The following is a 25,112-nucleotide window of genomic DNA, read 5'->3' as shown; positions in this document are numbered from 1 at the left end:
TTTACCCAGTCTATATTTTTGATTTTCAAAGGTACGGTATGTATTGATGACCTTATCCATGTCAAAAATCTTGGGAAAAAATTTATATTTGTATAATATATATATATATATATATATATATATATATATATATATATATATATATATATATATATATATATATATATATATATATATAGTTTTTTGAGCTTGAAACCCATCTAAGGCGTACAGTGTCAAAGAAGACTGTTTTTGATGCCGTGTATATTTTTTTATGATAACACCGTGACCTTTGTCGTCAGAAATATCGTAAATCCTGAAACAAAATGCTATGGGTTCTGAAAGGAAGAAAATTGTACTCCAGTATTGACAAATTTATTTTATGTAACTGTCCAATGACTAATGAATATTTTAAATTATTTCATATACTCACGGTATTCAATACTTCCGCAGATAAAATGGCTGTCATTGAATGTTTTTGAAAATTAATGTATCTGAATTGAATGATTGTGAGTAGTCAGGGTTGTATCCAGTATTTTTTTTCGGGGGAGGGGTGGGGGGGGTGTATGGGCTTACAAAAGTATTTTTTTCGGTGGAGGGCGGGTACAAAAAAAAAACTTAAAAAAACTCAGCAAAAACTTTATTATATTCATTTTTGTTACGGGGGGGGGGGAGGTTCCAAACCCCCCTGTATGAATACGGCCTTGAGAGTAGTTCATATTGAACCCTATAACTTCCATCAGGTATGTACTCACGGTGGGAGTGCCTCGGAGCGAGTTACCCCTCTTTGTAATGTTTTGGTTCTTCAGTTTTTTTTTTTGTAAACATTGACAAGACTAGATTTTTTTCGTAGAAAATGGTATAGGCCTATAAACAGGGTTGCCACCAGCTCAAAAATAAAATCCTAATTTTTTTCCTAAAGAAATCCCGAAAAATCCCGGATCACGGTTTTTAGACTATACAACATAGGGCTGCACAGTGATGACGTAAAAATCAAAGCGCGTAATTCGAAGTACGGTGAAACGTGGTTTCTAGTTGTAACTAACAACTGATTGTCAATATTCCTAGTATTATTTCTGTGAAAACGTTCTGGTGGATTGTTAGGATCTACGACAAATATTTTAGGCCAAAGCAATTCACCAAAGTTCCGAGAAAACGTGTTGACGTGTCCACGTTCATCGTTATTTGAATTTCCCGCCCAAGAATTAACGTCACGCTTCGCAGCCATATAGCGTCTCTAGACTATCCAATATCTGGAAAATGGGACGGAAATCTGGAAAAATGAATAGTCGTCCAGACTAGGCAGTTTTTTTTCAAAAACTTGGTGGTTTTTTCGATATCTGTACAAATTTATCGGCGCTATCCTCATCAAATCTGTTCTTCTGAGCCAAAACCTATAGAAAACAAATCTAGAGCCTCAGTTAGACAATTTACCTTTTTTGTATTCAAAACCATCTTAGACAACTATTTTTAGCAAAAAATCTCGTTTTTTTTAAAAAAAATCCCGGACACAAAAAAATCCCGGACTACAAAAAAATCCCAGAAAACCGGGATTAATCCCGGACGGTGGCAACCCCGAATGTGCATGAAACAATGCCAAATAATCTTTCGCTTTTTGAATTATCGCAGTCGTATTATCTTTTTTTTTGGAATATAGTCAATCATGGTGTAGGCTACAACTTCGCTGTTGCTTAATATTCTTCGAGTACCCTCAGGTGATTTTTTTATGTTTCTTTCTCATTAAAGGAATTTGCCACCCGACCATCAAGAGATAACCCCCCCCCCCCTCTGCTTATGTCGCTGAATCTAAATAGATTTTTTTAAACAATAATTTTTCTTTTGGATTTTAGGCTCCTCCCATTGAAGTTCATGAACACGAACCTGTGATAGCTGATATGCCACCAAGATTTAGCCCCATTCCTGCCTCTCCTCTGGCATCTTCTTCACCTAATGGGAAAACTAAGATCAAATCAACTTACTCCTATTTAACATTGCTTTCGCCTGGCAACCGCATTTATGATATGAAGAAGAAGCAGAAAACCTATTATTCGCCCGGAAAACCAACAAAATCTGGCTTAGCATTTATATAAAAAGGGTAGGCTAAGTTTTACTATTTTTTTTAATCATCTTTTATGGTCAGAATTTTTTCAGTTTACGTTCTCGTAACAATAGTATTTTTTGCAACAGTGGTTTTACAATTATCATACCTATCACAGAGAAACAGAGAGTTTTCTTGTGAAAAATCTTTCTTTTGTTTTTGCTTAAAATTTTATATTTTCCGATCAGGTTTATGCTTCTTTTTCTGCCTCAAAATGTGGCATAGAAATAACAGGAATAAGCAACAGCGTGAAATATGGATGAATGGCTTTCCTTTTCGACATTCGCTTAAGGAAGAGTGTGACTGGCTAAGGAATAAAAATATAATCATTGACGTCACAAAAATGAGCCAATGCAATTAGAATTATTTTTTTAACACGAAACTGTTGGACATTTATCTCTCTTCTTTCTTCTTTTCTGCAATTGTGCTGTTCTTTGTAATTCACAACGTCGTATACTTTTAATAGCAATTTTGATGACAATAAGATAGGTTCAAATTGAATCCATAGAGAGTTAAAGAGGTTTCCTTCTAATTTTTTTCAGAATTTTAATCTGGTGATTTTCAGCAACACCTAATCCAAATCATGTATATTCAAACCTTAGTTTCATTCTTATGGTAATAACAATAAGCTTATTGTAAGCCAAATATGAGCATATAAAAAAGTATTCAATAGAATAACAAAAAAGACAACCATCGGTATTAATCCCCCCCCCCCAGAAAAAAACTTAAAGTGCTAACTTTATTTCACCATTTCATTAGAATATTGACATACCTGAACGGCGGTCCTTTTTAAGTTGTCTGCAGAGTTTTCCGAGAACTCAAGGGTATCACCCTAAAAATGCTTCTTTAAGGAGAAAACTGATGGAACTCTGCCAGACCGTGGGCCGCATTTTTGGGTTGAGTCCATGCAGACAGAAAAAGGAGATTACTTTCCCATAATTTTGCAGGAAAAAAACGTGCGTTGGTTTCAATGGTTCACATCTACGACAGATTTCGTGAGCTCGCACTATCCCTTATTTCCGGAGAGACAAAAGATCCTTCTGTTTCAAGATCTGATTGATTTTAAAATTTACTATGTAAAAGTTTTAGCTAGTGAAAAAACAATGTTTATTACAGGTAGTTCCTCTGTTTGTCTGTGGTGCAGATGTTATGTCTCTGGTGCAGATCTTGTTTGAAAAACCGATCTTTTAGTAGTTTCTAATTTTCTTCTATTGAAAATTTGAAGGTGACTTAGGTGGCACCCTGCGGTGTCATTGACACTTCAAATTAAGCTTCCACCTCCGTGCAGGAAATGAAACAAAAAAACAGATCACTCATATTAGACATTTCTATTCCTAAATGGGTTTATAAAGCCCAAATTTAACATCAATTACTCCTTACCCAATTAAAGGTAGAAGCTTCATGCTGTGATCAGTAATAGCAGTAATCATAGGCTGCATCAGGCTGAGTAGCAAAAAAAAGGAAGTATGTGCAGAGAAAGATCTTGCCATTATAATTGCACGAAAGGTATCTTTTTGTCTGTTAAGGGCATCAGTGACAAAGTGACTCATGAATTAGCTTGAACTATAGTTTATTCCAGGACGGGGGCTGCTAAGTAATAATCCTTACTCTCCAGCGTCTTATACAATCCAGCACTAGATGTCCTGTAAATTTATTTAGAGAAAGTAAGCAGGGGTTTGAATTCACAAAATGTTGATGAGGGCAAGGATTTTTTTTTAATGAGGGAGATTATTTCCCCTGATGAGTGGTGAATCCAGGGGGACCTGATCCCCCCCTCCCGAGATTTTTTGACACCCTCATTTCTTGTTTTTTTCTGTTTTCTAATCTTTTTTTAAAATAAATTTGTCAATTTGTTCAGTTATTGGCACCCTTGTCACATTGCCCCCCAAGATTTCACTTATTGGCGCCCTTGCCACATTGCCCCCCCTCCCCAAGCTTTTACTGTAGATCCACTCCTGTTCCGATGTACCTTATTTCGAGCCCCTGGAAGTTTGTGTTTATAAGGCTGCTTGAAAATGCAAATTTTATTTTTGATGTGCATCTGTCGAGAAAATTTTTTAACAAGGTTTTTCTCTGAATTTCTGTAGTTGAAGCCCCCTGATTATCCTTGGGCATAGTCTAGCGTTTCTTCTTGTTTTTGACTCAAATCTTTATCCCCTTAAGTATAATCATCGTAATTTTAGTTCAATACAATTTTTCCTATGCCACAAAAATTCTAACATTAATTGTGATTATAGCGACGTTTAGCTTTTTTCTGATAATTTCTTACTAATTAGCAAATTTGGGTTTCACCTTTTTTACATTTTCTTTTTAATTTGAACCTGGTTAAAATTTAAAGAAAACGGTTCTGTAATGCGTCAATGAATGAACAACTTGAGCAGTAGGACGTTTGTCATAGAAGTGCCGTTGAAATAGGCGGAATACAGTGGCTGGAACAGATTTTTTGTTCCAGGAACAAAATGGCAGGAGTAAAATTTTGGCATTGAAGTGAAACTCAGTTACCACTTTAAATCCGCAATGTCACTTCTTTAAGCGAGGCTCTTACGGCGTCAATAAAGCTAATGAAGTTTGTCATGAAAGTATGAACCATAAAGTTTGTCCCGCTCACACAAGGATTTCATCTCTTTGACTTAACAGCAATTTTTCATAGAAAGTAACTAAAATACTGAGACATGGAGCTGAGGAAACTATCTTTCTAAGCATTTTTTTCTTTCAATAATAAATGAAATAATGTTTTGTTTATTTTACCAAGATAAATATTTTAACAAGCTTGCACGATGATGCTCATAGGAAGTTATTTGTAAGCTGATCAAATAAAACTTTTATTATTTCTTCTACTCTTGCCTGAACCTGGCGGACTTTTTTCAAAAAGTTAAATAACGTTTAACGTCTTTCCGGCTTCAGTAAAGTCAACAAAGTTATGCGAGGAAAACGGTTTATTAACTTTGTGGACAGCTTTATTAACTTTATTGACGCCGTGGGAGCCCCGCTTTAGTCGTATCAGGTGACACTTCTTTTGAAGGAGTGAGCCAACACTTTTTCCTGGGAGGATTTCCCTAGACAATCTAGGACGTGCACCAAGTGTTTCCGATTTTGGAATATACACTTCACTAGGGTTTTTTGGTTCATATTGAGGATAAAATTTTAGTTTTAAGATTAAAACTCTTGAGAGTGAGCTCTCACCTGAGATGTCTCATTGGTATCACCATTGCAAATCTAAGCGTCTCCAATGACTCGAAAATCTCGAAAGCGTCCACTATGGAAATTGTACAGAATTGCTTATCAAACAATTCGTGGTAACGAACTGTAAGTAAGGAGCGACCCGGCTCAATAGTAACCAAAACTCTAAAAACCGTCATTTTGAAACCAATAGATGCTTCAATAGAATCAGATTTTTATGCTGATTTCAAATATATAAGTTTTATCAAGTTTAATCTTACCCATTAAAAGTTACGCGTCTGAAAAAATTTGCCTTATTTTCAAAAAAATGACAAACAACCCCTAGAAGTCAAGAAACTTTAAAGAAAATCACACCATCAGATCTAACGTAATAGAGAACCCTACTATAGCGGTTTAAAGCTCTTATATGGAAAAATTAAAACTTTTGTATTTTTTGCCAGAAGAAAGATCACGGATGCGTGCTTATTTGTTTTTTTTTGTGGAGAGTCAATGTAGCACTGCAAGTAGCCACACCAGATTCATTTTCTGCCACACAAACTATCTTGCCACTATGAAAAATTTCAGCTGTCAATATTGCAAAGGTGTGTTTATCTCTATCCTTTGATACAGAAACTTCTGGATATTCCTCTGCTGGTCGATCTTTGAAAAGCCACATCACAATAGGCTCAGGCATACCACTTGTTATGCACTGAAATGCTATTGGAGTTCCTTTGTGTACACGGCTATCCGAAATTTTTTTTCAAATTGAGGAGGAAGAGTAATTTTATTGTTTTTTGTCTTATTTTTACCCCAGGGATAATTGTATCAATCCAGTTGTCCTAGAATACCATGAGAGGCTAATTTGAACAAAAAGTAAAAATTTTAGTGGTGTTTTTAAGCGACCGAAACAATTGGAAGACAACATGCCCTCTTCCGACGCTCATTTTTTCCGAAGTGACCCAATCGAAATTTTGAAATAGCCATTTTGTACAGCATTGTCGAAAATCGAATGAATATGTCTTTGAGGATGACTTAATCCCCCACAGTTCCCGTGGGAAGGGCTGCAAGTTGTGAACTTTGCCCAGTGTTTACATATAGTAGGCCTATTGGTAAATGGAAGAATACAGTCGTGTCAGGAGGGATTTTTTTCTGGGGGGGGGGGGCTGGGGGAAGATCTTTCCATGGAGGATGTTTCCGTGGGAGAAAGGACATTTTTATGAAGGGGGTGCTGGATTTCCCCTCATTATTTAAAAAACGATCAGAAGTTAAAGAAAAAAAAACAAGTTTTCAACTGAAAGTAAGGAGCAGTATTAAAACTCCAAAAGAACAGAAATTATTACGTATATGAAGGGTTCGCCCCCTAGTCAATACCTCATTCTTTACGCTAAATTTTTTTAGTACTATCCAAAGAGCTTTCTACTCTAATTAACTGGCCTTTTCGATTCAGGGATTTATCATTCTAACAAAATTCGAACTTTAGCGTAAAGAGCGAGGTATTGACTAGGGTCAAACTCCCTAATATACGTAATACAAACATACAAATATAGAAGTTCGCAGAAGCGCATCCAGGATTTTTGTTTGGGGGGAGGGGGGTTACTAATTTTTTTGTTAGGGGGGGCGGGGTGTTGCACAAAAAACCTCAAAAACGCATACGAAATTTGTTTATGTCCATTTTTGATACGTTTTTACGAGTCAAACAAGCATTTCGGGGGGGGGGGGGTCAAACCGGGTACCCCCCCCCCCCCTGGATACGGCCTTGGAAGTTCGTTACGTAAGTTAATTCGTAAGTTACGTCATAACAAAATTTCGAGAAAGCCATTTAGCCAAAACAATAAAATTAATATGCAAATTTCGTTCTAATTATTTATGTACGTTGAGCCAAAATCAAAGCTGCATTAATTTAAAAACGTTCAGAAATTAAATAAAAAAACAAATTATTTTAACTGAAAGTAAGGAGCGACATTAAAACTTAAAACGAACAGAAATTATTCCGTATATGAAAGGGGCTGTCCCCTCCTCAACGCCTCGCTCTTTACGCTAAAGTTTGACTCTGTCACACAACTTTATTTTTTTAAACAATAAAAAATTTAGCGTAAAGAGCGAGACGTTGCGGAGGGGACAGCCCCTTTCATATACGGAATAATTTCTGTTTGTTTTAAATTTTAATGTCGCCCCTTACTTTCAGTTAACACTTTTTTTCCGGACCCCCTCAACTACGTTTAAAAAATTATTATATAAAAATGCTGATTGGAAGTGTTTTGGGGAAATGATTCGTGAGGGGGGGGGGTATTCGCCTTCCGATCTCTTTTGACTATTAATAATGGCACTAGCCCTCTCAATTCCCAATTGAATGAGCCCTTTTTTAAGTTTCTATGACAACACTTTCTATAAAAATATTAGAGGCTCCCAGGGCATAACTTAAAACCTTTGCCCCGGGTTCTGTGGGGGGTTTTCATCATCAAAGACATAATTTCCGGACCTTACAACTACGTTGAACAGAATGGCTATCTCAAAATTTCGATTGGATGTGCTCGAGGAAATGGTGGACGTGAGAGGGGGGTTAGTTGCCCTCTAATCACTTTCAACTATTATCACTTACAACGCTTTCTATAAAATCCTTATATATCCCCAGGATATAACTTAGAATCCTTGCTTTGAGGGCTGTGGCGGGAGTGTCATTCTCAAAGACATAGTTCTGTACCTTTAAACTACGTTGAAATAAATGGCTGTCTCAAAATTTTGATTGGATATGTTTGGGGAAATGGTGGGCGTGAGAGGGGGTTAGTTGCCCTCCAATCACTTTTGACTATTAAAAATGGCACTTGCCCTTTCAATTTCCAATCGAATGAGCCCTTGTTGAAGTTTCCACGACAGCTTTTTCTATAAAAACCTTATATGCCCCCAGGGTATAACTTACAACTCTGGCCCTGAGGGCTGTTGGGAGAGTGTCATCCTCAAAGACATGATTTCCGGACCTTTCTACTACGTTGAACAAAATGCCTATCTCAAAATTTTGATTGTATGTGTTTGGGGAAATGGTGGGCGTGAGAAGGGAGGTTAGTTGCCCTCCAATCACTCTCAACTATTAAAAAGGGCACTATCCCTTTTAATTTTCAATCGAATGAGCTCTTTTTGAAGTTATTGCGGCAACGCTTTCCAGCTGGGGGCTGTGGCGGGGGGGGGTTGTCATACTCAAAGACCTAATGTCCAGAACTATCAACTACGTTAAACAAAATGGCTATCTCAAAATTTTGATTGGATGTGTTTGCGGAAATGATGGGCTTAAGAGGGGGGTTAGTTACCCTTCAATTTCCAATTGAATGAGCCTCTTTGGAAGTTTCTACGACAACGCTTCGTATGAAAACCTTATGTGCCCCCTGGGCAGAACTTACAACCCTCGCCCTGAGGGCTCGGGGAAAGTGACATCCTCAAAGACATATTTGCCGGATCTTTCAACTACGTCGAACAAAATGGCTATCTAAAATTTTGATTAGATGTATTTGGGGAAATGGAGGGTGTGAGAGGTTTTTCTTTTTCTCCAATCGCAATGAGCCCTTTTCGAAGTGTCTGCGATAACTCCTTCGATACGAACTGCCCTGGTCTAAAAGATAAAGAATACATAGTGCCCACATCGTTCTTCGTTAGGCAGAGCTATTGCGCTACCTGTGATAGAAAGGTGAGCATGTGGTTTACACTGTGGTTTACAAGGGTTACACTGTCTTGAAGTCGAGAATTTTTAAGTTTTTGTGATTGAAGGACCTACAGTGAGGTCCATGTGTGCAAGCCAAATTAGGATAGCTATTTTAGTCAGAACGATCCAAAGATCCAAAATATCCCTTCAGAGGTAACATAAGTGCAACCTAAGGGATAAGGGCCTCACATTAGGCCTGTATAAAACGAATCCTTTGTAAATTAATTAAAAAAACAAAGTTTTCCGAGGGAAGTAAAGAGCGAAATTGAAACTTAAAACGGACAATAATTATTACTTCACAGCCTATTTAATATATTAATATAACTAGTGTAAAAAAAAAACAACTAATTATATTTCCCTATGCTTTTATGATTACAGAAAACTAGCGCTTTACTGAAAACACAAAGGTCAAGTATAAAAAGCAGGATTATTGATTTAAGAGTCAAAAGTGAGTATTTAGCCTGACACCACTACACCAATCTATAAGGCTTTTCATAGTCTTACACCAGTTTCGACATTAGTAACTTTCAGTATACAATTACAATTATCTTAAAAACACTTTAATTAAAAACACTTTAATTAATTATTAATATTTTTTAATAACCGCGAATTAATTGAACAGCATACAGAAATATTGGATTGATTTATCAAGCAGCATTTTGCTCTCACCAGTTATAATACCAATTGTGGGTAATATACAGTCTTAAATTATAAGAAATATGCTTTAGTATCACTTGGAATGAAGATCAAATAAGACGTAATATGAACTCTGGAAATCCGATTATTTCTCTCTATACAAGAGTGAATTTCAAGCTATGATAGGAATTCTAAAGCTAGTCTATAGTCCTAATACTAGCAAGATGGCCTTACTTGGAAATTGTGTATAAACTAATAATGACATGTCCTTTTCAGAACCAACCTAAGAGCTACTTACTAGTATTAACTATTTTAAAGAAGTACTACCAAATCAAACGTAAAAAAATAAAGAAAATTGTAAAATTGAATATTGTTTTATTCTAAATCGAATTGATAATATTTTGATTCTGTGAAAAGTGTCCTTAATTGGTTTGTTTTAACTGCACCAAAACTCCTGGAGTATTTTGTGTTTTCCGTAAAGCGCTGGTTTTGTATAATCCTAAAAGCATAGGGAAACACAATTAGTTGGTTATTTATACTAGTTATATTAATATATATATTAAATAGGTTGTTAAGTAATAATTTATACCCGTTTTAAGTTTCAACTTCGCTCTTTACTTCCCTCGGAAAAACTTTGTTTTCTTAAAATTAATCTTTGTTCGTTTTTGATTAAAATTTAATGCAGAAACAGCGCTCTTTTTTATTTATACGGAATAGCGTTTGCTCATTATATATCCATATTTCACTAAATACGTTATATATATCCATACTTCACAAAACAATACATGTTTTTCAGGAACAAAAACATAATGAACATTTTTTCGATGAGCAAAAAGCTGTTTTTACTCGGCCGACTTCGCCTGAAAAAGCCATAATGAAGACAGGGCTTTATGAATCACCTACTGACTAGCAGAAACTAGAAGGCTTCTGTAACAAAAGAAAGCTGTATAAGGGCTCATTTAAAAGTTTACATTTATACTTGATCGCTTTTTTATAAATTCGACTTGATAGAACATTCCCACAAAGTGCACTTTCGGTTGTTTCCCCAACTTTTTTAAATGAAACAAGTGCCTTTTCCGATGAAATGACCGACAAAAGGTGACTTCAAAACCCAGGCCGGAGCAAAAACTAAGGGGGAAATGACGTTCCGTCTCTTAAATTACCACCGTTAGAACTAGCACACAGGCTTCATCACAGAGTGAAGTTTGAAGGTTCAATTCAAAACTTTTGATCAATCAAGCTTAATTTTTGGTAGATGTTTAGTTGCAAAGTTTTTAGTTTTAGTTAATTTGCTTTCGCAATAATCTTTTTCTTTTAGTATTGACTAGTTGATTCATGAAACTTACTAAGAGGGTGTGAATGGGGAGTATATGTGAGGAAAACTTATAAGCCTCCCGTAAAGTGCTTTGGACAATAATTATTGCACTGGTACAGTTTTATGCTTCCAAACTTTTCCACTTAAGAAGTGGTACCAAAAGTGCTGTTTTTAGCGCTATATGGCACGTTTGGATAGTAAAATTGATAAAAAGCACGTAGATATGAGTAATATGTTTAAAATCTGCCTTCCCAGGATATGCCTTAAAAATGAGTGCCATTAAACATCACTTTTTAAAGTTCTGCTAGCCCAATACACAGAACTGAATCTAAAAATTTTTTAGATTCAACTAAAATTGTTTGTAATGTTTATCAACAACAAAATTTGAATTTCAACAGCTGAAATTGAATATTGGAGACCATTTTTGAATTCCATGGTCATTATTGAATTTCCAATTTGCTGAGAAACAAAATGTTGAACTCCCATACCCAAATTCAATTTTCAGTTTGTTGACAAAACAACATGTTGGATTTTAAGATCCTTATTGAATTTCCATTTTGTTTGCTGGATTTCTAGTTCTTTTATTGGATTTCCATCACTAGCGTTGTTCAATTTCCTAGGTCTGCAGTCTAATATCCTAGTTATCAGGATTCAGTTTCCCTTTTTTCTTTCTGAAGCATCAATAAATAAATAAAAAATAATCTCATTTATTTTACAAGAACAGAAAATTACTACAAAAAATTTCTCCCAGATAATATGACACTTCTTAACGGCTGCATTTTTTCATGGTGGAAATCAGTAAATCAATGGCGTAGTTCACAACTTTGCTCAATCCCAATTTATAAGATTTTAAAGATATGGAAATACATTTCCTAAATTTTGAAGAAAAAAAAACATTGATATGACTTAAAATTCTACTCAAATAACAGGAATTGCATTTTTCGAACTAAACCTTGAGAAAAAGAAACTGATAACTGAAAATTAATGTAAAATGTTGTTTTGTCAAAATTTCAATAAGTATAGACCTGTCATTTAGGCAAATTTAAGGACCCTCTAGAGGGAGAGGGAGAAGGAGTGGAAGTAGGCACTTCAAAATATCTTTCCGTGACATACTTTAATACTTCTGTACTATCTGGAACACATGCGCTATATTATATAGGGAAGATGCGGGTTTCTTTCGAAACGGATTTCTTTCAATAGAGAAATGGATTGTAAAGCATGGTTTGTTATTGGGTTTGCAATATTTAAACTACTGTTCTATGGGGCTTAGGGAAAAAAAGGTACGTAGGTTTGGTTAGGTTAGGTATTTAATATATGCTATGCTTTACCCCCCACCCCCCTTAATGTGCAAATATATAGCGGATATTTGTTTCTAAACTATTATATTTTATCCTATTTTGTTTTACTTCATTAGCATCAACCAAACTTCGTTTTTCGCGTGTGTTCCAGATAGTACATAAGTACCCATACATTAGCCTGTACACCCATCCCTGAAAGCATCATTTTATTAACCTACCACCTTTCTAGGAGAGTCAAAAGTAGCTAAAGTGGAAGTGGTAATGCTCTATTAGCTGTATGCTAAACAAGATAGATGCAAAAAGAAATTAGTTACACAGGATTTCTCAACCGAGAATTGGATTTCCTACAGTGGTTTCTAACTGCGTTTACAATATTTAAACTTTAGTTTTTTGGGGTTTAAGGGGGGAAGGTACCTAGGTTGGGTTACGTATTTAATATATGATAGGCTTTACCCCCCACCCCCCTAATGTACAAATATATAACCGAATTTTGTTTCTCTACTTCTGTATTATACGTTTGTCCGGTAGTTGAAGGAGATGATTTTTTTTTGTCAAATTGACCTTAAATCATAACATTCGAAAACAAAATAAGAGACAAATTAGGTCTTGGGAGGAGGTTTAGTTGCCCTCCAATTTTTACGGTCTCTTAAAAAGGACACTAGGACAAAAAAAAACAAATAGAAACGCATCCGTGATCAGTCTTCTGGCAAAAACATACATTCCACTTTTGTGCAGATAGGAGATCATAACCCCCACAACAACATTTTCTGATACGCTGAATCTGAAGGTCTGATTTACATTAAGATTTATTGACTTACGGTCTCTTAAAAAGGTTAAAAAGCCCACAATAACATTTTCTGATACGCTGAATCTGAAGGTCTGATTTACATTAAGATTTATGGACTTTTTGGGGGGTGTTTCTCCCTTTTTCGAAAATCAGGGTCCCTGTTTTCAAAATCTCTTTTTCCTCTGAGGCTTGGAGCCTTTGGCGGGTAGATATTAAACTTAGCGAAATTTATATATTTGCAATCTGCATAAAAACGCAATTCTTATTAATTGTTATCAAAATTCCATTTTTGAATTTCGGTTAGAATTGAGCTGAGTCGTTCCTTAATTACAGTTTAACACTATGAACTGTTTGATAAAACTTATTGGGCTAACATCCTATTTTTTAATTAATCCTGTAACAAACCGGAGTTTTTGAAACACGATTCATGCTATTAAAGTGTAGTATTTCTGAGTCCAGTTGAAATGTGCATCAATTTAGAAAATTTCCTTTTTGGGGAAAGCTTTTGGTTCCTTTACTTGTACGTAAAGGACTGAAATACCCTTACAGGCGTCTTCTTTTCTTCGATATATTTGCTTACTTAGTTATTCAGCGTAAGCAGCAAATTTATGGCAAATCCAGGGAAGAATTTTTTTCTGAAATGCTTTTTGGGTCTCATTACAAAAATGAGGTTCATCGCAAAAATATAAGTTGTTATCAGAATCATCTATCAATCTGCGCGACTTGTTTTTCAATCTGCGCGATTTGACACCCCTGAGCACAGTTCGTATAATTATCCAGTATGATCAGTCCCTATCTCACCCATTAAAAAAACCCGGACTGAAGTGCAAGTGCTCCAGAGAACATAGAAACATAAGTGGCATCAGATCTTTTCACGGGTAGACAAGTCAGACGCGAAACAATTGGAAACAAGTGGAAACCCGCTATTACGAATAATGCACTTTACGCGAAACAATCGGAAACAAGTGGAAACCCGCTATTAATAACTGCACGAAGAAGTGGGAGGAGCTTTTTGTTCGCACCGAGAACGAAGACCAGAAATGATCTGCGATAAGCTTACTGGATAATTATATGAACTGTGCCCCTGAGTAAGGGCCTGGGGTTCACCTCTTCTCCCCCTCGCAGATGTGTTGTACCTCTTTCGGCTTGTGATCATTCGTGGTATATTAGCGAATCATCCTTAATAATTTACATACTTCTAACTGAAAATGTTGTTAAATGATTACACTTATTTATTCTGGAAAATTATGGGACACACTTTAACCGAAGGATGTGAGGATATACAGGTTAGCAAGAAAAATATAAGCTATACTTTGGGTAAGAGTATTATACGGATTTATCGTAACATCTTTTTTGCTTCAGTGGGTCTATCGGAGCTCAAAGATATCCAGATGAACAAATCAAACAAGTGACAGGATTTTTAGACGCTGCATGGATCTAATTCATCCACCACAGTTTTGACAGTTCTGTGTCAGTCACGTTTCAAAATAATTTCAACCGTTATCAAATATACGCCTTTAACTGCATAACATCTGCTGTTACTAAAATACCAAGTTTGGTATCATCTCTGTCCTAATTAGATTTGTGTCTTCTATTGCCCTTTAGGGACACAATGAAGGACATATTTATCTTTTCCATCCTAATTGGTTTTTTTTATTGTCCGGTCATTACCATGGACGGTAAATTTTGGGTATGTATCTTTTGTATCCTTAATAGACATTCCCTTTTTTCTGGTCATACAGAAAAAGGGTACCGACATAAGCCTAAGGAAGAGTAAAAAGTGAAAGGGTACCTATGAAAAGGGGCAACGCACTGTGTGTCAGGGGTATACACGATTATAAGGCATGTATTCAGGGATGGGGGCTGATGTAAGGCCGTATCCAGGAGGATTAAGGGGGGTTTAAACCCGCCCGAAATGTTTGTACTGCTCATAAAAACGGAATAAAACACACATAAACACATTTTGATGCGTTTTTTAAACTTTTTTTTTGCAAAATCTTCGAGAAAAAAACTTCCGATCAAACCTTCGGGTTCATTTCTAGCCAGCTATAAACACACAGTGACCTAGAACGTAACCCTCTGACCTGCAAAATAGTGTGGACAGCTAAACTTACAGGGACAGACAGTGAATTTCTAGTTATTTTTATGAATTTTATAACATATTTACGTTTTTGTGTTACAATCTTTCAATATTTTTATTTCCCACGGAGGAGTAAGGAGCTCAAACACCCTCCCTAAATACCCTTGCCAGGAAACGCTGCTTTATATGAATGTGATTTTCATATTCCTTCTTTCATATTCTTTTCCTTCTCAAATTAAAAAAAAATAATTATGGGCCTGAAGAAAAATTCATTTTTGGCCCTTCGATCCCGAAAGATCCTTGTATCCAATCCCCAATGGATACTCTGGTTTCAACAAGTTGGGACGTTCCGTTATTTGTGAAATATGTTCTTGACGATTTTTTAACTTTAGTCTGTTACTTTGATCCAAGGCCGTATCCAGGGGGGAGCTACCAGGTTTAACCCCCCTTCCCCCTGGAATTTATTTCCCATTCGTAAAAAAGTAACAAAGATACATATTAAAAAATTTCCCTTGAAAAGTGTTATCTTTTTATATTACAGTCTTTCAATAGGCTATCTCTGTTTCCCACGAAGAAATGGGGGCTCAAACGCCATCCTCCTATGCCAAGAAAAAACTTGTGATTCCCAAATTAGAACCGTGAATCTGATGGAATTTTGATTTTTGGGGTAAATAAACATGTTTTTTCTTACTTGCCAGCTTCACTTAAATTTTTCAAGGGGGACTCCCTTTCTAGATCGAGTGAAAACTTGATTTTTGATAGTTGTTGAAAATCTGGTTCTAATTGTCTATCTAAAAAATAAAATAATTTAGTTTAGAAGGGACAACCACTTTTTTAGGATGAACACTATTCTCCAGGGCATGTCCCCTTGCTCTAAGGTCAGAGTCACTTGTATGAAAGTTTTTTGTTTATATCCTTTTTCTTCTCAAATATACAAAAAATCATTTTGCACAGGCCTGAAGAAAACATAGTTAGGGCTTTTCGATCCCAAAAACCTTGTCTGGCTATGATTTCAACACGGGATGCGTCGATTACTTATGAAATATGCACTTGACGATCCTTGAGTATCAGTCTGCTATTTTGATCCAAAGCCGTATCCAGGGGGGGGGTTGACCCCCCGAAATTTTTGTCCGACTTGTAAAGAAGTAATAAAAATAGGTATAAACAAAATTCTGTACCCCCCCCCCCCCCCTCAAAAAAGACCCCTATCCCAGAACAAAGCTCCTCAATACGCCTTTGGTTTCATGTTAATGTTTCTCGATATTGAAACAACTAAATTCATTGAAAAAACATATATAATACAACGATTAGACGCTTAACAAGTAGCCATCTGAAAAGAAACGAAGCTCTGAAAAAGTATCTAGACTATGGGCTATATAATAGCTTTTTTCAATTTATTGGGGGGGCTACTGCCCCCCCCCCTTGCCCCCCCCAAACCACGCCACTGTCAATCTCCCTTGTTAAAAACAAGACCATACGAGCTATTGTTTCATTTTATTCATGGTTTTAACCAAATCATTTTGACCATTTAATGAATTATCACCGAATGATCCTGGTTCAAAATATCTAGACTATGTCTAAATAATTTTTATAGGGATCGGGGGAGCAGTTGAGGGAATTGGCTCGAGGATCTCAATTTGGGACGATTTTCAAAATCGTTGTATGGCCTTGATGCAACAAGTTGCAACATGTCCGCCTTTCTTTTAAAATTAATAGCTATTCCAAATCAGAGACATCAGATTAGCCTTTTCTGTTTCTCTGTAAAAAAAAAATGAAGATATTTAGCACCAGTGAAAACCAATTCTTCAGTATCAACACCATTTAAGGAGCCAGCGTAAAAACGCTTGCTGCGTTGCTTAAAATTACTAGGAGAAAGTGATTGTACAATCAGGTCAAGTTTAAGGACCGTAGGTTAGCCCAACAAAACCGGACGTAACATCAGTAACAAACAGTAAGGAAATGAAAGGTATATCTTTCACGCATGCGAATCACCATGTGTAAATATAATTAAGCGAAAGCTGGCCATTGTGAGTATTTTGCTGCAAGCCTGCTCGTAAATTTGGCTTGAGAGTTGAAACCCTGGTTAGGTTTTAAAATCAATATTTCTTGTTATTATTACAGGCGGATTCACAAAACCAAGACGAGGTTCAGGTCGCAAAGACTCATTGCCTCCGCGCCAAACAATATAACAATTATAATAGTAATATAGTAATAAAGCATGTAGTATAATATATTATATAGTAGTAACAACAACTGGGCTATTGCTTGGTGCCACTTTGAACATGGAACTTTATGATAGGACTTACCTATACCCCCCCCCCTTTGTATAAGAGTCTTCTTTAATAGTGTCAAGGTGTCCACCATTGTTTTAATGAACATATATGCTTATCTTTCAATTTCCTTTTAAACCTTGACATGTATTGTGAGTCAATCTAGTGACATTGTTAAATTTCCAGTTGGGCCCCAGGTCGCGGCCCTTCTCAACAATAACCTTTCCCATAGTTACTATACAAAATGTTTAATACAACTAAAACTAATAGCAAAACATTTTGGGATCAGTCGCTACATAGAGGGGGGGAGGGGGTCTTGACCCACTAATGGAAAAAACTGATTCGTACACTACTTTTCCCTTTTGAAAAATAGTTAATAGCACAATGAGTTATTGCATATTGCTGTAGAACCAATTTTAACGATATGGGACCATGGGTTTTGTGCTATATCTTGGGGCAATGAAACCTGAAGAAAAATATTTTACACCTGCAGTTGGGACTGCACTTATCCGTCGAAGTTTACTTACAAACTGTTCAACACTCAAGCCACTGATAAAACGAGCACAGGTTGGGGCATTCGAGTAATAGTTTGGAACTTCAATAGAGGCCAAGGGCGGATCCAGTATTTTTTTCGGGGGGGGGGTTTACTAATTTTTGACTTTTTCCGGGGGGGGGGGTTACTAATTTTTGACTCATTTTTCGACTAATTATACTGATTTTTACCTAGGTTTTACTAATTTTTGACTTATTTTCGACTCGGTCAAAAATTTCGGGGGGGGGGTTCAAACCGGGTACCCCCCCCCCCCCGGATACAGCCTTGATAGAGGCTTAGACTATCTAAACCACTTGATTAGTTGGTAAAACGCTCCGAAACTCTAATGGTGACTAGTTAAGCCCTCTTGACATGTACACTCTAAGTATCAGGATATAACGGTAGCCTCGATATAAGGATCACCAATAATTATAATCGGCGAAATATTTGACAGGACAGGTAGGACCACACAATCTGTTAAAACTATTCTATTGTTCAAGCATAGAAACGAGGTCCAAAGAATACTGGATATTTTTTCAGAAGCAGATTGCCGCAGTGAAACCAAAATTTGGAAAATACCTTTGTTTCATCTTCATTTAAAGATAGATAAAAATATTAAAATTAACATATTTTGTGAATTTGCGCCACTGTCAATAATAAATTTTAACCATTCCCCAGGCCCTCATAGACCAAAAACTATTTAGTAACAACAGATAGATAGACAGATTTATTCAACAATTGTGTCGACAATCAAAGACACCAATGATTACCCTCCTAGATTGGAAAAATGTATTCTTTTTTTTTTATCTTCATTTAAAGATTGAAACTAATATTTGTATCTCTATCCCTAAAGCTTACGAATTTCCGCTATTGTCGAAAATAAATCTAAACCCTAGAAGACAAATAACGTCATTATAGTCCCCCCCCCCCCCCAAGGCTCAAGGACTGGGAATGCAAAGAGAAAGGAAAAACAATCAGGATGGATAAACACTAAGGGTTTCAGTTGAGGAGGGGGCGGTAATTGACCCACTTTACTTTATTCATTTTCTGCCTAAATTTAAAAAAGAGTATCTGCTTCCATTAAAAAAATATAATGCAATTTTTATTGACAAATAAAAAATTACCTCCTTAGATTTCGAAAATCCATTTTCACCCTTCCCACCTGACTCGTGAATTGACGCCCCTGTAAATGCCTGTGTGTCAAGATTATGAGAATTTGCACTTGAATTTATACCCCATCCTCAAAATCCCCTGATCTCTCCTAAAACATTAGTTGCCTGTCAATTGTGTGTGGATTGTCAATAAATTCTAGAAATGTTTAGAAGCATTAAAATAAAACGTTCCGTCCCTATCCAGAGGTCAATGGCATCTCTCCCAGTTTTACATTAATTAAACACACATTTACATTTAATTTTTATAATGGACCAACAACTTATGTAAATCTAGGAAGGGAACTTCGCCCATCTCAAATGACTTAGACATCCTGTAAAAAGGACCACCATTAACGAAACACAACTACCCATAAACTACCCTGTATAAAATTTAACATGAGTGGTGCATGGGAACGAATAGAGTCCGATCTTTTTACGCTGTACCTACACGCAAAAGGTTAATAGTGTTTGGTTCGGTGTCACTTTTAAACATAGGTATTTCTTAATTACAATGAATTTTGTTTATAATGAATTTTTCTGACATGAATATGGCAATTATTTTATAAACTAAATTGATTAATATTATCCCTAATGTGTAATTAGCTAATATAAGTTTCAAAAAATTAATTTAACACATTGAGGGTGAAAGTTTAGAAGAGCCTAGCTAATTCCTTGAAATGTCGAGAAGATGCATGTGCATAATAATTGATTTTTGAGAGGCTGGCGTTGGAGAGAGGGGGGGGGGATCTCAGCTTTTATAGGAGCACAAAGTGTAGGCAAATTTTGTCGTCGGAAATATAAGAAATATAAGTCAAAATCGAGATCTAAAGGAGGGATGGACCCGAAGCCTCCTCCTCCCCTGTATGGAGAGTATAATGTGTTTTGAACCTACATTCAATAAGCTTATTGCAATTGATTTTTGTATTTTTCGGCGTTTGATAGGCGGTTGCCATTAATAAATTGTGTTCAAAAATTCTCAGTGAAACCAATTACATTATTTTTTTTGTATATTTTGCTTCAGAGATCAATAATCTACAATTTCTCCTTTTAAAGATTCGATGATTTTTTCGAATAACTGATGATTGAGATAGCTAAGAATTAGACATACTATTAGAATCAGGATTTCATCCTGAATCCAAATACAGCATTTATTGGCGTTGCAAATTTAATTTTCACCCCCCCCCCCGTATTCCCAAATATATATCCTGAACTGCATATACGCTTCAATTTGATGCTTCAGGTCAATTGGAAGAAAAAAGTGACGCATGAAAAATTCAGTGTAGGTATACAATTCAGGGTAAATAATTAACCATTCGGGGGAGAGGCGGGGTAAAGCAAATTTGTAACGCAAATGAATGCTATATTTGGATTCAGGATGGGATTTTGGTAACAAAGATTTTTATAGTTTTAGCTATCTCAATTGTCAGTTAGTCGACAAATTTACCGAAAATTCTTGGTATATTTTTGTATCAGCATAACCTTACAATATTATTTATTTGTTTCATTTTTTATTTTATTTTATTTGTTCAATTTTTTTTTATTTGTTCAATTTTTTATTTGTTTCATGGGATTGCATTATTATTTTGATTTTTTTTTTCTGCTTTTTGCAAGAAATAAATTTTGATGCTCAAACTGCGCTCAAGAGAGCACACTAAGGCAGGGCGTCGTTTAGGGGGGGGGGGGGCAAGCGTTGTTATGCAGACAATCAAAACTGCTTGTGTTTTTTTGTGATAAAATGATACCGTTTTTATTGTTTATGGGATCTCTTTGATCAAACCATAAGATAGCCATGAAAAATCTGTTGGCTGAACACATATACTTGGTTTTGGTTGAATTTAAAAATTCTTTTCACAGTTTAGTTGCACATCTTGATTCAAATCATATCTGGAACTCATAATCCGTAGCAAATATATTAAAGATATTACTTAATTTAACCTGTCCTAATACGAGTAAAATCCTTACAGACAATACACATTTTTATCTGTTCTTACTACATAAGTAGACCTGCATGGTTAAGAAATGTTCTACTACCTAAGTCTGGTCTGAAATATCCTATTATAAAGTTTGTGGAGCCTTGGAAAGCCAGATTTTTTTTCCCCAGAAAGCAATTATCATTCAGGGTAACTAATGGAATTAATGTTTATTCCGTAGCTGACGTATGGACAAGGTGAACACACTACTCGATTCTCTTTTAATTTTTTCTTAAATATAATTATCAATGCACTTGCGAGATCATCCCCCCCTCCTTATGAACCCATATATATCCAAAAGAATATATAAACACCAACACGCACATAACACAAAAACAATGAAATTTTTAATTTATAATAGCCTGTGCAAGACAGGGACGTACGCAGGGGGGGGCCTCCGGGCCCGCCCCCCCACCCCAAAATCTCACGATTTTTTTTCATTTTCCCATAATTTTCTGATTTTTCTCACAGAATAATGGGTTTGAAGGATTTGGCCCCCCCCCGAAACAAATTCCTGCGTGTGTGCCTGGTGAAAGATGTTTCTATTAATTAGATTATCATATTTCTTTCATTATCATCCTGTTTTAAAAATCATTTCAAATAATTTTTTGGTAAATTTTCCTTTCTGTCACACAGGGATACCCAATTAGATTGAAGTACCAGAGAAATTCATTATTAGGGCCGTATATACGACCATCAGGGGGGGAATGCATTTGCGAGTCAATTGACTAATACATTTGGAAAGATCATAAAAAATCAAATTGAGTAGTATTCACTTTGTCCCTACGTCAGCTGAAGAATCTTGTATATATCCACCCACAAAAATTGTGGTTGTTCAATAAGATACTGCAATTAATCGCCATTAGCTCTACTGAACGCGGGTAGGATACCCAAACGTGCGTGCCTAGTCAGGGGAGAGCCTAAATTTAATTCTCGAAAGCTTCATAATACTGAGTTGATTCGTTTGAGGTTTTATTAATTTGTCAGTAGTGCAAGCTTTCAAACTGACATATGGGAAACGTCACTGTATATTTCCATTGTAGGGGAGGGGCAACCAGGTTTTTTTCAATGACACCACCCCTCCCCCACCCACGAAAAAACCATTTTTCAATATCTAGGTGGATGGGGTTGAATCTTCATTTAATCCTTGAAGTCCTGACTTTAAAATTAGTAAATCTATATGATACTAGATCAGTTCATTAGAAATATTTTTAACTCGAAGACCAAGGACCCATTATTTGCCTTTAAATTTTGGACTGACATTTGAATATTCTTTTGTCTTACACATAATAAATTATTCTTGCCATTGATTATGAAAAAATCCTAAATAAAAAATTATATAAATTAAAAGGATTAAATAAACAAAATTAAAATATATTAATAAATATAATAAATTAATTAATTTTAATTAATTACATAAATTAAATAAAAACATATTTTCTTAGATGCAAGTTAGGAATAGTGACAGCCAAAATTGACTATAAACCATTCCCGTCCCCTCCTGTGCAAGCATCTACCTTCCGGTAATGTCTTTGAGTCGTTATGGTCGGTGCTAGTGTTGCTTGAAGTTCAGAATTGTTTCAGGTTTATCTTTATGATTATTCAGTAAGAAAAATTTCGTTAGTGGATAATTCATAAGTGAATATTTTTCATATAAAAGTGTTTTTAAACTGCTTGAACCACACTTACCATAATTTTTTTTTTTTTTTTTTTTAATACCATATGATCTGTCCTTGCAAGGACTTATTCTAAAAAAAAAATAATAATTGTTATCAATAGAACTCTACTTAAAAGACACATATAAAAAAAGTATTTAAACGGTCTCAAAGTATTTATAACTATGGGAACTATTTGACAACCTTGAGCATTTGACTTGTACTTGCCGAGATGGGTTCATTCTTCCTTTTTTGTTGTACAGGACAATATATAATTATCTATACTTACATTATGTTTCTATGGTAATATTGTTCTCCAGTAGAAAAATCAGGCCATATACAGGCGCAATAGAATAACTAAAACAAAGATATATGGATATTAGAAGAGCGCCAAGATTTGCCAAATAGTTTTTGAGGCTGTGTTTTACTAATAGTGAATGATTGTTTAAATACCTATAATAGTTATAATGGTTAAGCAATTAAGTAATAAAAAGCTACTGCTCAATTTGAGGGGCCTTGAAACCTCTGACCTGACCAGGGTCGAACAATCTATGCTCTCCAAAACTTCGGGAGGTACTAATTTTTTCTTTGCTCCAGAATGCAGTTGTGACTTAGTTATTGTTTCTGTAAAAATGTATAGAGATAAAACGCTATTTCTTGAAAAACTAACAGTCATTTTAAATAGCGGAAAATTAGAAGCACAATTTTAGTTGGACTGGGATGTTTTTTTATTTAGTGAAAACTCTGCTCAGAAGTCATGTTAGCTAATATACACAAAACGTACATATACGCCTTTCACTGTAGTTCTGTCTTGTAGTCACTGTTAGTCATCTTGTAGTCACATGACAACTTATTTGTGTGTCTGCATATTTACTTTCTAAATAGGTCTACATGTAAAAATAGCACATGCGTTTTGTGTGTAGTAACAGTTACAGTCTGAAATATTTAGACTTTTGCATTCAACGCTCACTAAGTAAACACAATCTGTAAGAAGGAAACCCGATTGGATTTACTTCGTAAATTGCGGATATCTAATGCTTCGAAAGACACTAAAAGAGACCATATAAAAACCTTCCAAGGAAAATTCAAACATCAGTCAGTATCCCATATTGCGAAAAATGGAAAATCATTCTAACTTGACAAGCACACGAGCAGACTGGAATAATCCAGTAACAGCATTCTATTAACACTTCCTGAATTGCAGTCGTGGCACAGTTCTGCTCGAATCGAAGGTTCTGAGTGGCTCAACTAAGTTTGGCTCAATATTTTGTGATCTTTGCTCAGAGCTCTCAATTAAAGAAAATGCTGATGAAAGGAGTTGGGAAAATATGTTTTTTAAGATCGGGGAAGGGGGCAAACTTATCGTTTTTATATGTTCAATTAAAATACCAAAAAGACTATTCTTCAACGAAAATACCCCAAAAAGGTGTGATTTAAAATCTAGAAGGGTAGGAAACTTCAATCCCCCCCCGTAATTGACGAATCTTTGTTTTCAGTGGCTTCATGTAGTCAGCAGTACATGGACTAGAATTAATTAACGTGAGTTTGAATGGAAGCGTTGACAAAAATGATCGAGGAATATATGTTGAATATTAGCTCTCCTAAACAATAAAGGGTATTTTTTGTTGTTTTTTTTGGGGGGGGGGGCACTTCGTTTATACATATGTATTTTAAGGGGGTTAAACTTAAAAGGGGAAACTGAAGGGAATTGTATAGAATATTAACAAAAAAAAACATCAAGAAAAATTTCGAGATCTTGAAGTTTCAGATAGGCATAAGGTCAGAAACCCTCTTGTGTACGTCACCGGGGCTCCCTCATTCAGACATGGTATTTACAAAATCTTGAAAGCATGAATAAAATTACTTTCTGCGTATATAAAGCATAATTGTATGTATATAAACAAAATATATAAATACAATTTCTTCTGTTTCAGATGTCGCGGTATTGCGTATCGTTCTACACTTGTGATATTATGAAGAGTTTGAATTGCAGATTGTATATAGACGCTCGGAATTCAGTGATGCTTTTTCTACTGTGGCTAAGTTTTTTTGTGAAAGTTTACGAATACATTAATATAGATTTTTTTTTCCTCTTTGGCTAATGGTGTTTGATCTTGTAAGCCTAAAAACACGACATGCTCTATATAACGGTTAAACTAGCTATACAAACTAATAATTGCATACCGTAATTAAATGTTGACGGCTAATTCTATCATTTGCTCATAAGGCACAAATAATGAGGCTACCACAGGAACAAGTTTAGCAATAGGAGGACACCCTTCCTCTCCCCGGAAGACCAAAAATATGAATGAAGTAATTAATAAGTATTAAGTAAATGACATATTTTTCGCAAGCTTCTCGTCAACCCTTAACCCCCCCCCCCCCGCCTACACCTCGAGCCTGAACATTTTCGCAGGATATTTTAAATCCTGATTTTTTGATTACCGCTTTTTAAAATCTTACTTCATTTACAGATGTGTATTAATTGGCT

At 35.6% G+C, this 25,112-nt stretch overlaps 1 protein-coding gene across 1 annotated transcript in view; it reads left to right on the top strand.

The window, feature by feature from the left end:
• sano (CABIT domain-containing protein serrano) overlaps positions 1 to 24,714 on the top strand; it is a 161,523-nt gene extending 136,809 nt beyond the window's left edge. The window contains exons 5-6 of the mRNA XM_089098384.1: positions 1,830 to 2,074; positions 24,556 to 24,714. Coding sequence (XP_088954510.1) covers positions 1,830 to 2,069 — 240 coding nt within the window. The 3' untranslated portion in view covers positions 2,070 to 2,074; positions 24,556 to 24,714. The remainder of the gene's footprint in view (positions 1 to 1,829; positions 2,075 to 24,555) is intronic.
• The last annotated feature ends 398 nt before the right edge of the window (positions 24,715 to 25,112 follow it).

Source organism: Artemia sp. Qi Xiang Cuo, chromosome 12 (genome assembly GCF_049724085.1).
Source record: "Artemia sp. Qi Xiang Cuo chromosome 12, ASM4972408v1, whole genome shotgun sequence".
NCBI lineage: Eukaryota > Metazoa > Arthropoda > Branchiopoda > Anostraca > Artemiidae > Artemia > Artemia sp. Qi Xiang Cuo.
The sequence above is the reverse complement of the archived record's forward strand: the minus strand, read 5'-3'. Positions and strand labels throughout refer to the sequence as shown.